General features: G+C 40.7%; 1 protein-coding gene across 1 annotated transcript in view; it reads left to right on the forward strand.

Moving 5' to 3' along the window:
• The window catches only part of IGSF11 (immunoglobulin superfamily member 11), a 75,578-nt gene extending 60,622 nt beyond the window's left edge, over nucleotides 1–14,956 (forward strand). The window contains exons 5-7 of the mRNA XM_035000114.1: nucleotides 11,600–11,722; nucleotides 12,525–12,675; nucleotides 14,094–14,956. Coding sequence (XP_034856005.1) covers nucleotides 11,600–11,722; nucleotides 12,525–12,675; nucleotides 14,094–14,538 — 719 coding nt within the window. The 3' untranslated portion in view covers nucleotides 14,539–14,956. The remainder of the gene's footprint in view (nucleotides 1–11,599; nucleotides 11,723–12,524; nucleotides 12,676–14,093) is intronic.
• Nucleotides 14,957–17,072: the final 2,116 nt, after the last annotated feature.

The raw sequence follows: 17,072 nt of genomic DNA on the forward strand, positions 1-17,072 counted from the left end.
AACGAAGGGGGGTCCCAAACAACCTGAATTATGGCTGATAAGCTTGAATCGTATTGATGGTCGACGGCTGTCATCGAAACGCAAAGTCCTAACTTGTGTGGTAAAGGTAGCATGTGAAAGAACCAGGGCCACCAGTCCTGTAAGAGCCTGTAAATTTTCTGTAAGAATCCCAACAGAAATATTAATGGACCTTTCCATCATTTTTTAATTTACTCAGCCCAAAATTAATTATTTAAAAAAACTTCTCGGTGACAGGGGCATAATAACTTTTGGCTTACTCTGGTAATGATGACTGCAATACCGTTGTTCCCCATGGATTGCTAAATTGCTAAATGTTTCAGCCACACTGTGGGGTAAATAGCTTTTTTTGTGAACTAACTTGTCAATCTCACTATTTACATGTAAGTGGCATGTTTAATCTAGCTCTTGTGTTAAAATCCTGAAAACCATATTTAAATTCCAGATTTTTCCAGTATGTATTTCAGTGACAGTTTACCTCTCTGGGCCTGTGTAGCCTTTTTTTAAAATAAGGGGATTAAATAATCATTTACAAGGTTCTTTGTATCAGCACTAAGATTCTATGATTCATATTAAAAACATTTCTGTGAAATATTGGGCTGAGTTTGGAATTACAAATGAATGCTAAGAGTGGTTGTTTGTATGTAAGTTGAGAAATACACTGTAGAAAGAGCCTATCACATCTCTTTGTCAGTATCAGTCAAGTTTTTTGGTATCTTCTTTGCAACTTAAATATTTTTTAGTACTTTAGGTAGGAAAGTGAACTTGAATGCTAAAGAAGAAAATGTTTGGCTTTTGTAATTCAAACTCTGGATTAGTTATCAGAATTACTTTGAATAACTTCCTTTATCATAATAATGCACATTAAGTGAATCAGATTTTTTATTTAAATTTACCTCTTGGTACTGATATTAATAAAGAGATCTCAAAATAGTATATAATACCAAAATAACGGATTTTAAAAACACTTTACTAATATGGTTGCAGGTGTTTAATATAAACTCAAGATGTATTCTCTGAGAAAAGAATATTTGACATCAGGGAAGGGCACTCTAGAAGTCAAATTAGTGACAGGGGCATAATATTTGGGGATTAGAATTGTCCTTATGTGTAGGGGCTAGCTTGAAGGAGCTCCTTCTGGCCAAATCTGGGACAATTTGAAAATTAAAATAAATATATAATCTATTGAATAAAATGAAAATCCCCGAATCCTTGCTGATATGCATAAATAAATGGGAGAGAAGAAAATGTGTTTTCTTAGAGTTAGAATGACAACTGATGTTTGTAGAAGGAACAGTGGAGATTGAAAATCACCATTGGTGTCAAAATAGTGGGCAAAAGTTTGATGAGGAACTAGATATTTACATAGTTCCAAAGTGTGCCCCTACATATTCCTTATTAATTATAAGATACCTTTATAATGGAGAGACCTGGTTGATACCACTTTAACCGAGTGATCAAAGTGAACATTACCAATACTGTTAGAAACTGATATCCCGTGCCTACTAATATATGTGTGCCTTGAGAAGGACACAGCATCATTTCTGTGGTATTCTGTGTCACAAACACCTAATCTGAATCCAGTCATGAGGAAGCATCAAACGGCGCTGAAGACAAAACTGTTCCAGATTGAAAGAGACTAAGGAGTTAAGAAAATACAGTGCAGAATCCTGGATGAGAATCTGGCCGGGGGAAGAAAGAGCCATAAAGGACGTTACTGGTACAGCTGATGGAATCTGAGTGTACACTGTAGATGGGATAATACTACCGTATCGATGTTAAATTTCTTCACTTTGGAACTTGTACTGCGATTATGTAAGGAATGTCTTTGTTCTTAGGAAATATGAAGTGCTGTTTGGGCCGTGCTTCTGAGGTCTGCACAACTGGCCCAGGTTTCACTGAGTGTCTGGGCCTGTGTCTCAGTTCACCAACACCTGCCTCAGTGGCTCGCAACCGGGGCAATTGTATTTGGCAGTATATGGAGACATTTTTGGTTACCACAACTGATACAAGGGGGTGCTACCAGCAGCTAGTGGGTAGGGGCTAGGGATGCCACCACAATAAAGAATTATCTGGCCCATGGGGCACCTGGGTGGCTCAGTCAGTTGAGCATCTAGCTCTTGATTTCAGTTCAGATCACGACCTCACGGGTTGTGAGATTGAGCCCTATTTCTGGCTCCATGCTCAGCGCAGTCTGCTTTCCCTCTCCCTCTGCTCTACCCTCCCCCCCAACTCGTTCTCTTTCCTCAAATAAATAAAATCTGAGAAAAAAAAAAAAGAATTATCTGGCCCAAAATGCCAATGAGTGAATGACATTAATATATTTTCTTTTTTTTTTTTTTAAAGATTTTATTTATTTGACAGAGAGAGACACAGCAAGAGAGGGAACACAAGCAGGGGGAGTGGGAAAGGGAGAAGCAGGCTTCCCGCCCAGCAGGGAGCCCGATGCGGGGCTCGATCCCAGGACCCTGGGATCATGACCTGAGCCGAAGGCAGACGCTTAATGACTGAGCCACCCAGGCTCCCCAAGCAGTGATATTTTGAAAGGAATCTTTTTTTTTCTGAGCAGTAGGTCTCAACAGTGGGCTTAAAATACTCAGTAAACCATGTTGTAAACAGATGTGCTATCATCTAGGCTTTGTTGTTCCCTTTATAGAGCACAGGCAGAGTAGATTTAGGATAATTCCTAAGGGCGCTAGGATTTTCAGAATGTGAATGAGCATTGGTTTCAACTTCAAGTCACCAGCTGCATTAGCCCCTAATCAAAGAGTCAGCTTGTCCTTTGAAGCTTTGAAGCCAGGCATTGACTTCTATTTATGAAAGTCCTAACTGGCATCTTCTTCCAGTAGAAGACTGTTTTGACTACATTGAAAATCTGTTGTTTAGTGTGGCCACCGTCATGAATTATCTGAGCTAGATCTTCTGGAATACTTGCTGCAGCTTCTCCATCAGCACCTGCTGCTTCCCTTTACACTTTCATGTTACAGAGACAGCTTCTTTCCTTAAACCTCGTGAACCCACCTCTGCTAACTTCCGACTTTTCTTCTGCAACTTCCTCACCTCTCTCAGCCTTCCTAGAATTGAAGAGAGTTAGAGCCCTGCTCTGGATTAGGCTTTGGCTTAAGGGAATGTTATTGCTGGTTTGATCTTCTATCCAGACCACTAAAACTTTCTCAGTATCAGCAGTAAAGCTGTTTTGCTTTCTTGTCACTCATTTGTTCACTGGAGTAGCACTTATAATTTCCCCCAAGAGTTTTCCCTTTGTATTTACAAACAGCTTGGCTGACTGTTTGGTGCAAGAGGCCTAACTTTTGACCTGTCTCGGCTTTCAACATGCCGTTTTCACTAAGCTTAATCATTTCTAGCTTTTGATTTAAAGTAGAGATGTGTGGCTCTTCCTTTCACTTGAACACTTAGAAGCCATAGTAGGGTTATTAATTAGCCTGTCTCAGGGAAGAAGGAGACCTGGGGTGAGGGAGAGAGATGGGAGAATGGCCAGTCACTGGAGCAGTCAACACACACAAAACCTTTGTCCATTAAGTTTACTGTCTTATATGGGTGCATTTCATGGCACCCCCAAACAATTACAAGAGTAACATCAAAGGTCACCATAACCAATATAATAATAATGAAAAGGTTTGAAATATTGTGAGAATTACCACAGGGTGACACAGAGACACAAAGTGAGTGGATGCTCTTGGAGAATGGTACCAATACACTTGTTCAACCCAAGGTTGCCACAGTCCCATCAATTTGTAAAAAATTCAGTTATCTGTGAAGTACAATAAAACAAGGTATGGCTGTGTATATAATGAGAAACTTGTTAATTGTATTATTCAGATATTCTTTATCTTCACCAACATTTTATCTGTTTTAGTTATTATTTTATGAGAGAGATGTGTTTAAAAGTCACACAGTAGGATTGTGGATTTGTCACTTTGTCCTTGCAGTTATTGCCAATTTTTTTTTTACGTACCCTCAGTATTTGTCATTATCTGCTTACAGAGTGTTGTATCGCCCTGATTTTCTATGCTTAATATGCATTTTTGCCTTATTTTAATTGTTATTAAAATTCCTACAGTAGGTTTCTTTGGTTAATCTTTGCTGGTATGTTTCTATTTTATGGTTCATTTACTTTCAGGTTTCCATGTTTTAAGTTTTAGGTGTATTGCTTGTAAGCAGCATGTGTTTGGATTTAATTTGGTTTTCAATCTACAATCTGAGAGCCTCGTTCTTTAATTGATTGGATCCATTTATGTGAATTGTGATAATGGATATAGTTTGATTAATTTCTAATATTTTATGTTTTTTATCTACCAAGCTTTTTCTTTTGCCCTTTCTCCATACTGTCTACTGATTATTTCAGTGTTTTTTTTTTTTTTTAATCATGCCTTTTTCCTTCATTGTTCCTAAGGAATCATCCGTTGTCCTCATCCTTTCATACTTTAATACAGTGAAGAGAGGTGATTAACTCTCCTGCTTGCTGCTTGCTTGAGAACTCTGAAGAACTTAGTGTGGAGAACTTAGATGGAGCAGGAGAGTGTCTCAGACATTACTGTAGTCCAACACTGTCAGGTTACCAAGTTTGTCCAGGGTCTACATAGAAAGCACTCCCATTCTTTTGCCACATTTGAAGCCTCAGGAATCTTGATTCTCCTTGAATTGCCACTGCTGATTCCCTTCCCAGTGAGTGTTTCCATAATTCTTTCATGGGGAGTAAAATAGTTCTCACGCACTTCAGCTGCTGAATAAATAGGTACTTATTTCCTCCTTATCAAGATGTTATTCTGACTGAAGGCAAACTTTTCCTCTGTTTTTGCCCTCTGACATAAAGAAGCAGGCCCCGTGCAATGTTCAGTCCTCCCTCTTTAAAAATTAAATGCCAGTAATTGTCACAGCTATATTGGTTTGTTTATACAGTTGTCCATTCTTTGAGTGTATGTGTGCCTGGGTATGCATATGTACACACAGACACAACCCTTATTCTGTGTAACTACTTAAGGGTAGGGTGTTTGGGAAAGTAGAGAAATAGAAACATAAAGTCATATCTTTATTCTAGAGTTCACGGTTTAATGGGGGAGACAGAGATAGACAGATAATTTTAGTACTATTGAATATCAGATGCTATAAAAGTGTTTACTGTTAACTTTTTTCTCCCCCGAAGAGTCTAGAAAGAACTTTATAGGGAAAGAGTTTCCTGAACAGAAATGCATCTTAAAGGATGAGTAGAAGTTTTACCAGGTAAAAGGGGATATTATTAGTAGAGGGAGTCATGCATACAAAATCTTACAAATGTAAAAGTTTGATGCTTTTAAGTGAGAAAAATATATGAAGCTGACATAAAGATTCATGAGGGTTTGGTGAGGGAGGAGGTTGGAGAGTTCAGATCCAGATTGTGAAAGGCATTGTAAAGCATTCAGGGGGGTTGGACGTTGTCTTTCAGACTGTGGGTGTTCCCAGGCATTTATAAAGCAAGAAAAGATATCCAGATCTGCATTTTAGAAACAGCTGCTGCAGTCAGGGTGTGAGATTGATAGCCTGGTCATAGATGTGAGACTTTGATAATAGCTCCTTCATGAAAGGAAGAGGACTGGAACTAAGGCCCTTGTGATGGGGATGGAGAAGGGACGGGGAGATGTGGGGGGTAGGATTCAGGAGAGACTGAAGACAAAAAATCAACAAGACATGGGACTCGGAGAAGAGTCGGAGTTAACTCAGATTTCTGTCTTAGGCCCATTGAATGAATAACAACTGTATTAACTCAGAGAAGGAATACTTAGAGATTTGCTTAAGGAAGGTAGTGAGTGAGTTAGTGGTCCTCTGGGGGCCAAGATAATGATAAAAGGTAACATTTCTTGAGCACTAAGTACTATTCTTTGAGAATTAAAGCTTAACAGTCAACATAGAGATATATTGATTCAAAAGAATCCGCTGATGTCAAACTAAAAGCAAGAACACTCAGAGTCAACATTTCTGGGAACCTGGACAGAAGTGAGTAGGAGAGAAGCAGTCACGATCTGATCTAATCGGTCTTGCTTGTAGCTGTTGCCATGTTGTAAGTGTGTAGTTGTGCCCCAGTCTGTTGCTAATGGTGAGTCAGTCTTGCAAGTAAATACTAATAAGTTTATATACATAGTATATTTTATACACATGCCATGTGAGTGGTATTTGGGAAATAACAAGTTTTAAAAGCAAAAGAAGTCCTTAGCTTGGTAATTTTGATGTGTGATTCTATGTAATGTTAATACTGGGGGTTCCAAATATTATATTACTCACATATTGCCCAGTAATGTTCATCATTGTTTTCCAGTGTTTGAATATTTGCTGTGGACTTTAGTTCTTTGTAAATACTTCAATAGCAGAAATGCAAAGAGAAGAAGTTGGGAATGTTGGTTTGGAAATACACTGACATGAAATCAGAAATGAATTTAAAATCTGAATTGGCAATAGTGGTATCTGTTTCAATGGCGAAGCGAAAGCAGAGCAAACAGACAAAATATTTTCATCATTAAATAAAAAAGAAGAGCTAATAGGAAGCAGCATGTATCCTAATGTGTGCCTCAAAGATACTTTGGATAGTCTCTTAATGGGGACAGATTCTTTCCCTGTCCTTTCTTCATCTACATCTTAATTCAACAAATATCAACACAAAAATGAAATAAAATTTTCTATGTCTGGAATATTTGGCATGAAAAAAGATCAAGATTATTGGATAGTACACTTAATGCTACATAGTGTTTTAAAATTTTCTTTTAGAATGACAGTTTAAATATTAAGTATTTGTGATATCTTTGAAATTTTAAATAGACTTTAATTTGGCATTTATTTTGTGATATTGTTCCCTTTTTTACTATTTTTAAATTATTAAATGTATCAGGTTGAGATCATTTTTACATAGTATTGAAGTATATACTTTTGTACTAATAATTGGTTCAAATAACAATAAATCATGTATTCATTATTATTTTTTTCTTACAGGATATTTCTGGAACTTTTTTTTTTTTAAGATTTTATTTATTTTTTGACAGAGAGACAGCATAGAAGGAACACAAGCAGGGGGAGTGGGAGAGGAAGCAGCAGGCTCCCTTGCTGAGCAGGGAGTCGGATGCGGGGCTCGATCCCTGGACCCTGGGACCATGACCTGAGCCGAAGGCAGACGCTTAACCAACTGAGCCACCCAGGCATCCCACTTCTGGAACTTTTATATAAGAAATGATTGACTGTTTATTATTATGGCCACTCATTACTCCAAAGTACATAAGTCATATAAAAGTATAGAATAATTCATGATTTAGGAATTCCTGTCTCTCAACCTCAGATCCTGAGTATTAATATCTGTTGGGGATTTGGAGACATCCAACATTTTCCCAATTTCTTGACTGATTTTCCATATGATTCAGAAATATATGTAAGTTTCCCAAGTGTCGCCGGCATTCCCATACCGAAGCTTTATCAGGCACCATACTCTGCCTGTTGTGCGTATTACCTCATTTCCCCCTCACAGTGACCCACAATATGGAGGCTAGGTCGGTAGCTCTGCGTCACACGTGAGGAAACCAGCTGGTAGGTGGTAGGGCGGATCCCAGCCCAGGCTGTTTGAGCCTAGAACACATGCTCTCCGTCAGCGCACCATCCCCGAGGCAGTCAGAAATATGGTTCTGGCCTAAGGAAAAAGAATGGACGTGGAAATGGACACTTATATTTATTCCACTGTAATTCTGAAGGGCATCCTAGGCCAACTGCATAGTTCTTGTGAACTGACCGTGGGCTGTGATGTCATGTGTGCTTTCCAAACTGTGGTTCCACAGTTTCTATCCTTAAAAGAAAGAAGATTGTAAGAACATTTGTTTTCTAACTTCAGTTCAACAAATTACTTCTGCACCAGAGCAGACGCAGTGAAGTGACAGATTGAGTTGAAGAATTAGTCCTTTTCACTTGAGGAAGAGCCCTGTGCTTGTGGCTGGAAGCAGCCTGGTGCTCGCTCAGGAGGGGCTCCTGTCCGCTCTGCCTTGACTACACAAACAGCCCTGTCCTGCTTCTGGCTGATCCTCTCTTATCAATGTGCCTCCTTCCCTGGTTACATTCTGAGTTAGCTCTAGCATGCTATGTCAGCCTCAGTTAGGAAGAATTTGTTCCATCAATCTGCATGTGCTGTCTGTGTTGATAGAGATAAAAGGAAGAACAGTGACTTCACCTTTGAAAAATAACCCTTTAAAAGCAAGAATCTTTAAAGTTTACCTCTTTCTACATGTCAGAATGCTGCTTTGTTCAGCTGTTAAAAGTTTCCCGAATTATCTCTGTGAAAAGGTCAACAACATTACCGGTTTGGTGTGAGTTGATCAAATTCCTAGAATTTCAGGGCTTAGGAAAACAGCACCACAGTGTTTGGAATTGTAGGGCTAGTTGCCCAGAGATTATGGTTTTCTTGCCTGGTTACATCTGGTAATGTATTGAAGATGGAGTTGGGCAGACGGCTTAGTTTAACACTCGCTGCAGTGTAACACTGCATGGTTAGGAAACATCCTGCCGATGCACCCTGTGGAATACTGTGGTTTAAAACGCCTTACTAGAAAACCAAGTGTATGTATGGGGCCTATAAGCTTTGGACACGGAGAGACCTGATTTTACAGATTTCTGTACTGTGTAATCTTGAACAAATTGTGTGGCTTCTCTGAGCTTTTTCATCTTTGAAAAGTAGGGAATATAAAACAGGATTTTTTTTTTTAGCTTTTTATTTGAATTCCAGTATAGTTAACATACAGTGTTATATTAGTTTCAGGTGTACAATATAGTGATTCAACAATTCCATTCATCACCTAGGGCTCATCAGGTTAAGTGTGCTCTTTAATCCCCTTCACCTATTTCACCCATCCCCCACCCACTTCCCCTCTGGTAACCCTCAGTTTGTTCTCTATATAAAACCTAGGATTTTGACAAGTAGATAATACAGATGTAAAACTCTTAGTACAGTACATATGATACACAGTAGACCCTAAAGAGAAGGTAACTCCTGTATTGAGCACCTTCCTGTGTGCCAGGTATCTTCTAAGGATGATGACGCAGTGATGAACAATACAAACCCAGCCCTTCCCCCCTTTTTTTAGAGAAAGAGCAGGGGAGAGGCAGAGGGAGAGAGAGAATCTCAAGCAGACTCCCCACTGAGCACAGAGCCCGATGAGGGGCTCAATCCCACCACCCTGAGATCACGACCTGAGCCGAAATCAAGTGTCGAAGGCTCTTGTCTTTAATGAGACAAGTAGGCAAGAAATGACACCAAATGGGGTTAAGTGCCAGCACTAGAGAACACATGGTGCTGAAGGGGGCATTTGATGAAGGCCTGGGAAAGCAAGTCAAAAACACAGGAGGAGAAAACAATTGCCTCCTGGCCCAACTATTGAGTGAATTCACTGAAAGGCTCTCACACATTGGTAGCCCTCAGAGTTGTTTGTTAAGGAAAAGGAAATAATACACAAGTGCAAAGTAACCACCAAATATATTGACTTGGTGTGTCCAGTACAATTCAAATGTCCAAATTCTTCGAGCGTCATGTTCTGAATAAATAAGATACCCATCTAATGTGGATTTGACCCTTTAAATGTTCCCATTAGGGGCACCTGGGTGGCTCAGTTGGTTAAGCCTCTGTCTTCAGCTCAGGTCGTGATCCCGGGGTCCTGGGATTGAGTCCCAAGTCGGGCTCCCTGCTCCGTGGGAAGCCTGCTTCTCCCTCTGCCTCTCTCTCTCTGTCTCTCATGAATAAATAAATAAAATCTTTAAAAAGAGGGGCGCCTGGGTGGCTCAGTCGTTAAGTGTCTGCCTTTGGCTCAGGTCATGATCCAGGGTGCTGAGATAGAGTTCTGCATCGGGCTTCCTGTTCGGCGGGGAGCCTGCTTCTCCCTCTCCTCCTACTGCTCCCCCTGCTTTTGCTCTCTCACTTTCTCTGTCAAATAAATAAATAAAATATTAAAAAAATAAATAAATAAAAAGAAAAAAATGTTCCTATTAAGAACCAGAAACAAAAGCAAGAAAACAATGTTCTTGGCTTGTTTATTTAAGTTAATTCCAGAAAGGTGCTCAATACATAATTATTTCTTAAATGACTTAACCAATAAATGCCTTCAGTGCTGTGGTTAGGTCTGCTTTTGCTGACCCATCTTCTCTGCTTCAGCCTTTGCTCTAGATAGAAATGAAGATTGCCAGCAGAAACAAGATAATGCTAGTTTCATGTAAAAATAGCCCTGGGTAGGGGGAGCTCCAGGTGTTGCCCTAGGAGCACATGGACGTGGTGCCAGAAACGTGCCATCAGGACGCTTTCCACTTCTAAATTTGCAGCTATTTTGAGTGGTTGAGATGACTGGATGTGTTATGTTCTGCCTGAGGGAGGCAGGGAAGCCTAGAGCTTAGATGTAAGACAGCCCACTGTCTAATTCCCATTTTGTGTGACTAGCTGTGTAACCTTATCAGTCTCCTTACCTGTTCAGTGGGATGAGTAATAATACCTCATAGTGTCGTTGTAAAGATTAAGATAATACTATAAAAGCTTAACCAATGCTTGGCACATAGTAATAGCAACTATTAATCTTAGTTTTTTATTATTACTATAATTTGCATTTTATTTACAAGAAATAAATAATCTATGCTAATGTTGATGAATTAATAAAGTATGAACTACTGAAACATTTCTGAGTAATATCAATGTGGTGGTCTTGAAAATGCACTGCTCATCCCCTCCTGTGGGGAACACAGTTGACAGCCCCAACTGCTTCCTCCAGAATCTACCACTGCTTTGCACCCAGACCAGGTTTCACCAGGGCTGCTCCCAACCAGTGACTGGGCACAGTGAGCCTGTGAATGCAGTCCTATTCCTGCAAGGTGTGGGACTCCTCTAACAGGTGATTTTAGCGCAGGGCCTCCCCCGCAGCCTGATGGGGACTTCCCTAACATGATGCTGCAATCTGAGATGCTCCCTGTCTGGCCCTCCTTCCTTGCCTCTCCCCTTCACAGGGTCCAGACCTGCATTGCAGTCAGAGGCTCTCCCACCCTCCCCAGCTTCCTCTCCCATTTCCTGAACTAGAATTTCTTCCACCAAACCTTTGGCTTATCTTGGTGTCTGCTTCATGGAAGATCTGGGCTTATAGTTAAAATCGTTGTTGGAAGTAACAATCGACACCCTTGAGCACAGAGTGGATGTTTTCTCCATCAAGTATAAAGTGAACATGACTGTAATGAGTTTAGCTTCATCTTTAGGTTGTTGCATTTTCTTGGAATTGAAATTTGGTGTTACTGATCGTAGATTCTCTAGGACAGGCCTTAGCCACTGTTACCTCAGGAAGGGCTACCCACAATTAGGACCTCAGACTAATCGTCAGATTAAGTTGTAAGATTGCACTTACTTAGGAAAGTCCTCCATGTCTTCGGGTCTTTCATGCGATGTGATTTTAGTCTTTTCATGAACCAAGAGAATCTCTTCGGCAAAGGCTATGGATGACTCTTCAGTGTTTATCTTTGTAGTTTCCTGCTGATTTCTTTGGTTTTCCAAAATTTTTCCCCCTACCTGCTCACTTGATTATGATTTTTGTGACAGACCAGGTCCAGGGGACAGTCACCATCCGGAACATCAGTGCTCTGTCTTCAGGCCTGTACCAATGCGTGGCTTCGAATGCCATCGGAACCAGCACCTGTCTGTTGGACCTCCAGGTTATTTCACGTAAGTATATAAAATTCTGGAACACCAAGATCTTTGTTAAACCAGGGAATGAAGAGTTTCTCTTAATTGTTTTTAGGTTGTTTGAAGATAAAATAGAAATTCTCTTGGTTTTATTAATTATTGAAATGTTCTATAAATGTATTAGTATACTTTTCAGCCTCAGCAATATGACATCTTTATGGCAGAATGTCTTTCTCCTCAGGGTCGTTAGAATCAAGTCAGCCGCTTGTGTTCAAGTGATTGCATAGTACTATTGACATTATAAAAACTTGTAATGATCTCATGGCCGCGGCAAGACCTTCTTTTATTTTCTCCTTATCCCTTTAGAGCTGCTTAATTGTTAGGTGGCTGGGTCATAAGTAAGCAGTGCAGAAATTTTCTCTTTATTTGAGAATTCTGGGTTATTTGGATTCCACTTAAAAAAGTAGTGACCTGGGTGGGCTGAGGTGAGCATTATCCCACTGATTGCCAGGGTTCCTCTGGGCAGATCAGACAGGTGAGCATCTCTGGCCTGTTCTGCTCTAAGTGTGGCTCTACTGAGTGGTGAGTCCTACACTGTTCGCTCATTCAGCAAGTGTCTGTGAGCCTACTGTGTGTTAGTCCCAGCCACCGAGGACGCGGACACTTAACCCGGGTTTACTTTTATAAGGACACAACACTTTAGGCAATTTCGTGCATTTTAAGACGATTCAGTGGTAAACTTACATTATTTATGAAGTTGCGTGAGTGTATGCTGCTATTTCTCTTTCTCTCGCTCTCTCTCTTTTTTGTTCTTTAAATCTACCTTAAATATATTTTGCAGCCCAGCCCAGGAGCATTGGACTAATAGCTGGAGCCATTGGCACTGGTGCAGTTATTATCATTTTTTGCATTGCACTAATTTTAGGGGCATTCTTTTACTGGAGAAGCAAACATAAAGAGGAGGAAGAAGAAGAAATTCCTAATGAAATAAGGTGTGTGTGTCAGACGATTTGTCCTACATGGCCAGTGTCTGTATTTCTATTAATTTTGGCAGCTAAGGTTTCTTTGCTAATCCAATGGCTGTGATGGCCAAGATAGTTCAAGTGACCACGTCATATTTTCTCGTATATTATATCGCTTTTCCTCATGATACTGCTCAGCTTTATTTACTGGATCATGAAAGGGGAAGAGGGTCCAATATGTGCCCAACTAGGAGGACACGTGAAGAATTCCTTCACCTCCCATAGTTCCAAGATGGGTGGGGTTAAGGTGGCTGCCACGGAAGAGAAGTTAGTTTAGGAAATGTGTTTGACATTGGCATTTATAACAGAAGCTAGAAGGAACACCCCAAGAGCATTCCCGTACCTGTGTGCACAGCTCGGCCAAAGCAGTATGGCTTGCTGTGAGAGACAGTTCAGTCCGAACATCTTCAGAAAACAATGTGAGAATCATCTTTAAAGAAAGTGACTCTTGGCATATTGTGGGGGTAGGGGAGTTCAAGCTCTGTCTCACATGGCACCACATCATATCCTTGTCGAAAACGCTTTAATGACTCCAGTCTACTTAGCATGATCCACACAGCCCTTCAGGATCTGACCTTCCCCTGCTTCCCTGCTCCTCTCTCACCGCTTCCATGGTCACTGGTGTTCCAGTCTGTTCAGTAGCTGCTCATGCCTCAGGGTCTTTGCTCAAGCCTCCACCCTCTTCCAGCACCAAACATCCACCTCTTTGCTAAATTACTTGATCTGATTCAAGACCTTCTCACAGAAGTTGACTCTCGTCCCTGTCCAACCTTTCAGACTTGGAGATGTTCTTGCTTTGATTGGCACTCATGTTTGGCCATAGGCTTCTGGGGTATAGGAGCTGTGTCTTTTTTTTTTTTTTTTACATGAAACACCTAGTAGAATGCCTGGTACTCAATAAATGTTGAATGAATTAGTTAACATCTTAAGTTAAATTAGTGACTTATCGTAGCCTCTTGTAATTCTTTACACAACAAGCTTAGTGTCTTTCTTCAAGGTCTGTTTTCCTATTTAGAGCAAAAAAAAAAAAATATATGGATAGATAGATAACCATACATATATACATACACACACATATATATTCACACACATTTTTTTTCCAGTTATATTGGAAAGTATAGTCTGAGAGATTTGACATTACTTTTTCTACCCTTGGCTATTGAGAAGCGGAGGGAACGTTTTTCTTGAGCATTGTCTCAAAGGGAATGAGTGTCAGAGCCGAGGCCACCAGGGCTGATGTATTTGCTTTCATGATAGTCTGGTCTGTCCTGAGGGTTTGTATCTCACAGACATACTGCCCTTAGCAGAAGACGAAAGAGTCCTGGGCAGGAGGGTAGGGTGACATTCAAGTAAATCCTGATGACAACTTTATTTTTATTCCTTTTCAGAGAGGATGATCTTCCACCTAAATGTTCTTCTTCTGCCAAAGCATTTCACACCGAGATATCCTCTTCAGAGAACAACACATTGACCTCTTCCAATACCTACAACAGTCGATACTGGAGCAACAATCCAAAAGTTCCCAGGAACACGGAGTCCTTCAACCACTTCAGTGACTTGCGCCAGTCTTTCTCTGTCCACTCAGGCAATGCCAACATCCCATCCATCTATGCTAATGGGACCCACGTGGTCCCAGCTCCGCATAAGACTCTAGTAGTGACAGCCAACAGAGGGTCATCCCCGCAGGTGGTGTCCAGGAGCAATGGCTCAGTCAGCAGGAAGCCTCGGCCTCAGCACACACACTCGTACACCGTCAGCCAAGCAACACTCGAGCGAATTGGTGCTGTCCCTGTCATGGTACCAGCCCAGAGTCGGGCTGGGTCCCTGGTATAGTACCTGGGCGGATAGAGTATTCAGAACAGGGTCAGTGGAGTGCCCCATGCGGGGGGGGGGGGGGGGGGGGGGGGGGGGGGGGTTGGTGAGCAAGTGCTGGGAAAGAAACACTTTCCTTATAAGGGTACTAGTAAAAAGCACAAAGGAAAAGGCAATGCTGTTACCTGGCCAGTGAAATTTGTGACATGAACTGGAATTCTTCATCTTGAAGACTCGTTTCCCCACCACAGATGTCCCAGCATTCTGTTCAAAAAACTGGATCTCAAAGATGTGCCAAGCCAAGAAAAAAGATATAAGAGCAGAGTAGCACTTAAAACCCAAACTACAGTCCAGATGGGCTTATTCTTTAATTCATGCCTAACTTAATAATTTTTCAAGAGACTAAAGTGCCAGGTGAAGTTTAAATAATGAAATTATTTAAAAATATAGTTGTCTTTATAAAAAATAATGAGCAACCCTGGGATCATCACGGTTCCCTCTTTTATCTAGAGGGCTTAATGGCATGAATGGTTCATATTGGTCCCAACAGGGCTGGCTCTTGTATTCTAGAATCAAAACTTTTTTACACAAACAAAATTCAGTAAGAAATGGAGGAAAACAAAAGAAACTTCTCTGAGAAGCCCCTTCCTATTTATTTATTTATGTCTTCCTAAACCATGAATTTCATATTTGGAATATTGCTATATTGACAGATTCTTGCCTGTCTGCGTTTTTCTAGGGTCTGTTCTGGGTCCATGACAATTACTGTTCATTATTTCCTGGAAAAATATTTTTTAAAAGAAAACTATTGTTTTTTTTTAAAAAAAAAAATACATGAGAGGCATAGGGCTAGGAAAGAAAAGACTATTATTAACAGCACGTTCAGTGATTGTGTTTGTGGGGCCCTGCGGGAGGCCCATCGCGCGAGAGAAGGAGCTGGGTTGAATGGGCCACGTAGGACCAGGAAGGCAGGTGTGAGGGACTGGAGCCTTCCTGGCAGCCTCGGAGCAGGGCTGGCCGGGGCTCCCTGGCTATCACACTAGGTTACCCTTAATGAAGGCAGCACCTGATGCCTTTTGTCCTGAGGGAGATAACTTTCTTCTTGTTTGACAAGTGGAGGTTAGTAGGTTGTTACAGGGAGGGCAGGAGTGGTTCTGTTGTTGTTTCCAAAATAATTCTTTTTGCAAAAGAGATAAGATTAAGACAAAAGGGATGCCTTCAGGTATGCTCCTGGGAGGGTCTGCCCTATGTTTGTCACAGCTCAGGGTTGCAGTTCTGCCCAGATGCATTTTACACCACTGTAAAGAGACTCCTTCTGTGATTAATTACCTGGCTTGGCTGGCCTTGGAGTTTAGCAGATAATTTACAAACTCCCCACTTGTGTCTTGTGCTGTGTGGATCTGGGCATACTTGTATTGGGGACTGTCTCGCCTTAATCACACTTTAAGCAGCACAGAAATGATTTCGTCCCAGAACCGTTCTCTGAATTACTTACAAGGCCGACCTCGTGGTTCGATAAGAGCATCATTTCTTTCCCGGGGTGTCTCTCACTCCCTCTTCGCACCATGCCTTCTGCCCTCTTTTCTTGCAAAAATAGTCGTCACAGGGAGCGGCTTCCTGATTCTCAGACCCGTTTTAATAAATGGAAACCAGCAGCTGCTGTGTGCGCTGTTTTCCGGGAGGGCTAAGCTCAGAACCTAACCATTGCAGCCATTTCGATATTGATGAGATGCTGAATTTACGTTAGCGTTACTTATTTTTTTCCATGTGATGGTTCTTGACTTTGTAAAAATTTAAATAAATGAATGTCTATACTTTTTATAAAGAAGAGTGAAAATACCATGACAGAAAAGATACTATCAGATGTTGTTTAGAAAGCATTTATCTTGCATTTCTTTATTCTTTCTAATTATCTAAAATTCAATAAAAGTTTATTCATATAAAAACACGTTGTCATTAATTATCATATATTAATGGATTTATGAGTTTATATTTTATGTTCTTTTTAATGTTACAAGAATTTTCCATTCTGTTAAAAAGTATACATAATAATTTTAATGAGCAAATAGTACTCTAGAAATTACTTTACCTTACTCTTCTTGTTAGAAATTTGGGTCCAGTTCTCATGTGTATGACTGAGATGTAATGACCTTTTCATACATGAGCGATTTTCCTCTTTCCCAGTCTGAAGTTCATGAGAACAGGTCCATGACTGCTTTTTTTCACTCTGAATCCCTCACCTAGCACAGTGCCTACTATAGGTATTGAGTAGGTGAATGACTGATGATTTCTAAACTGAAGTTGCCAAGTTCCAGTGCAGAAAGTTATGATCATGATTGCAGCTCTCTTCCTTTGTTTTAACTTTTTTTTTTTTTAGAAAGAGCGCACGTGAGTGGAGAGGGGCAGAGGAAGAGGGAGAGAGAGAATCCCGACCCAGGGCTCAGTCCCACAACCCTGAGATCATGACCTGAGCTGAAATCAAGAGTCAGATGCTTAACTGACTGAACCACCCAGGCGCCCTTGTTTTAACTTTTTATTTTGAGATCATTTATATA

Source organism: Mirounga leonina, unplaced genomic scaffold, assembly GCF_011800145.1.
Source record: "Mirounga leonina isolate KUSES-001 unplaced genomic scaffold, KU_Mleo_1.0 Mir_115, whole genome shotgun sequence".
Taxonomy (NCBI): domain Eukaryota; kingdom Metazoa; phylum Chordata; class Mammalia; order Carnivora; family Phocidae; genus Mirounga; species Mirounga leonina.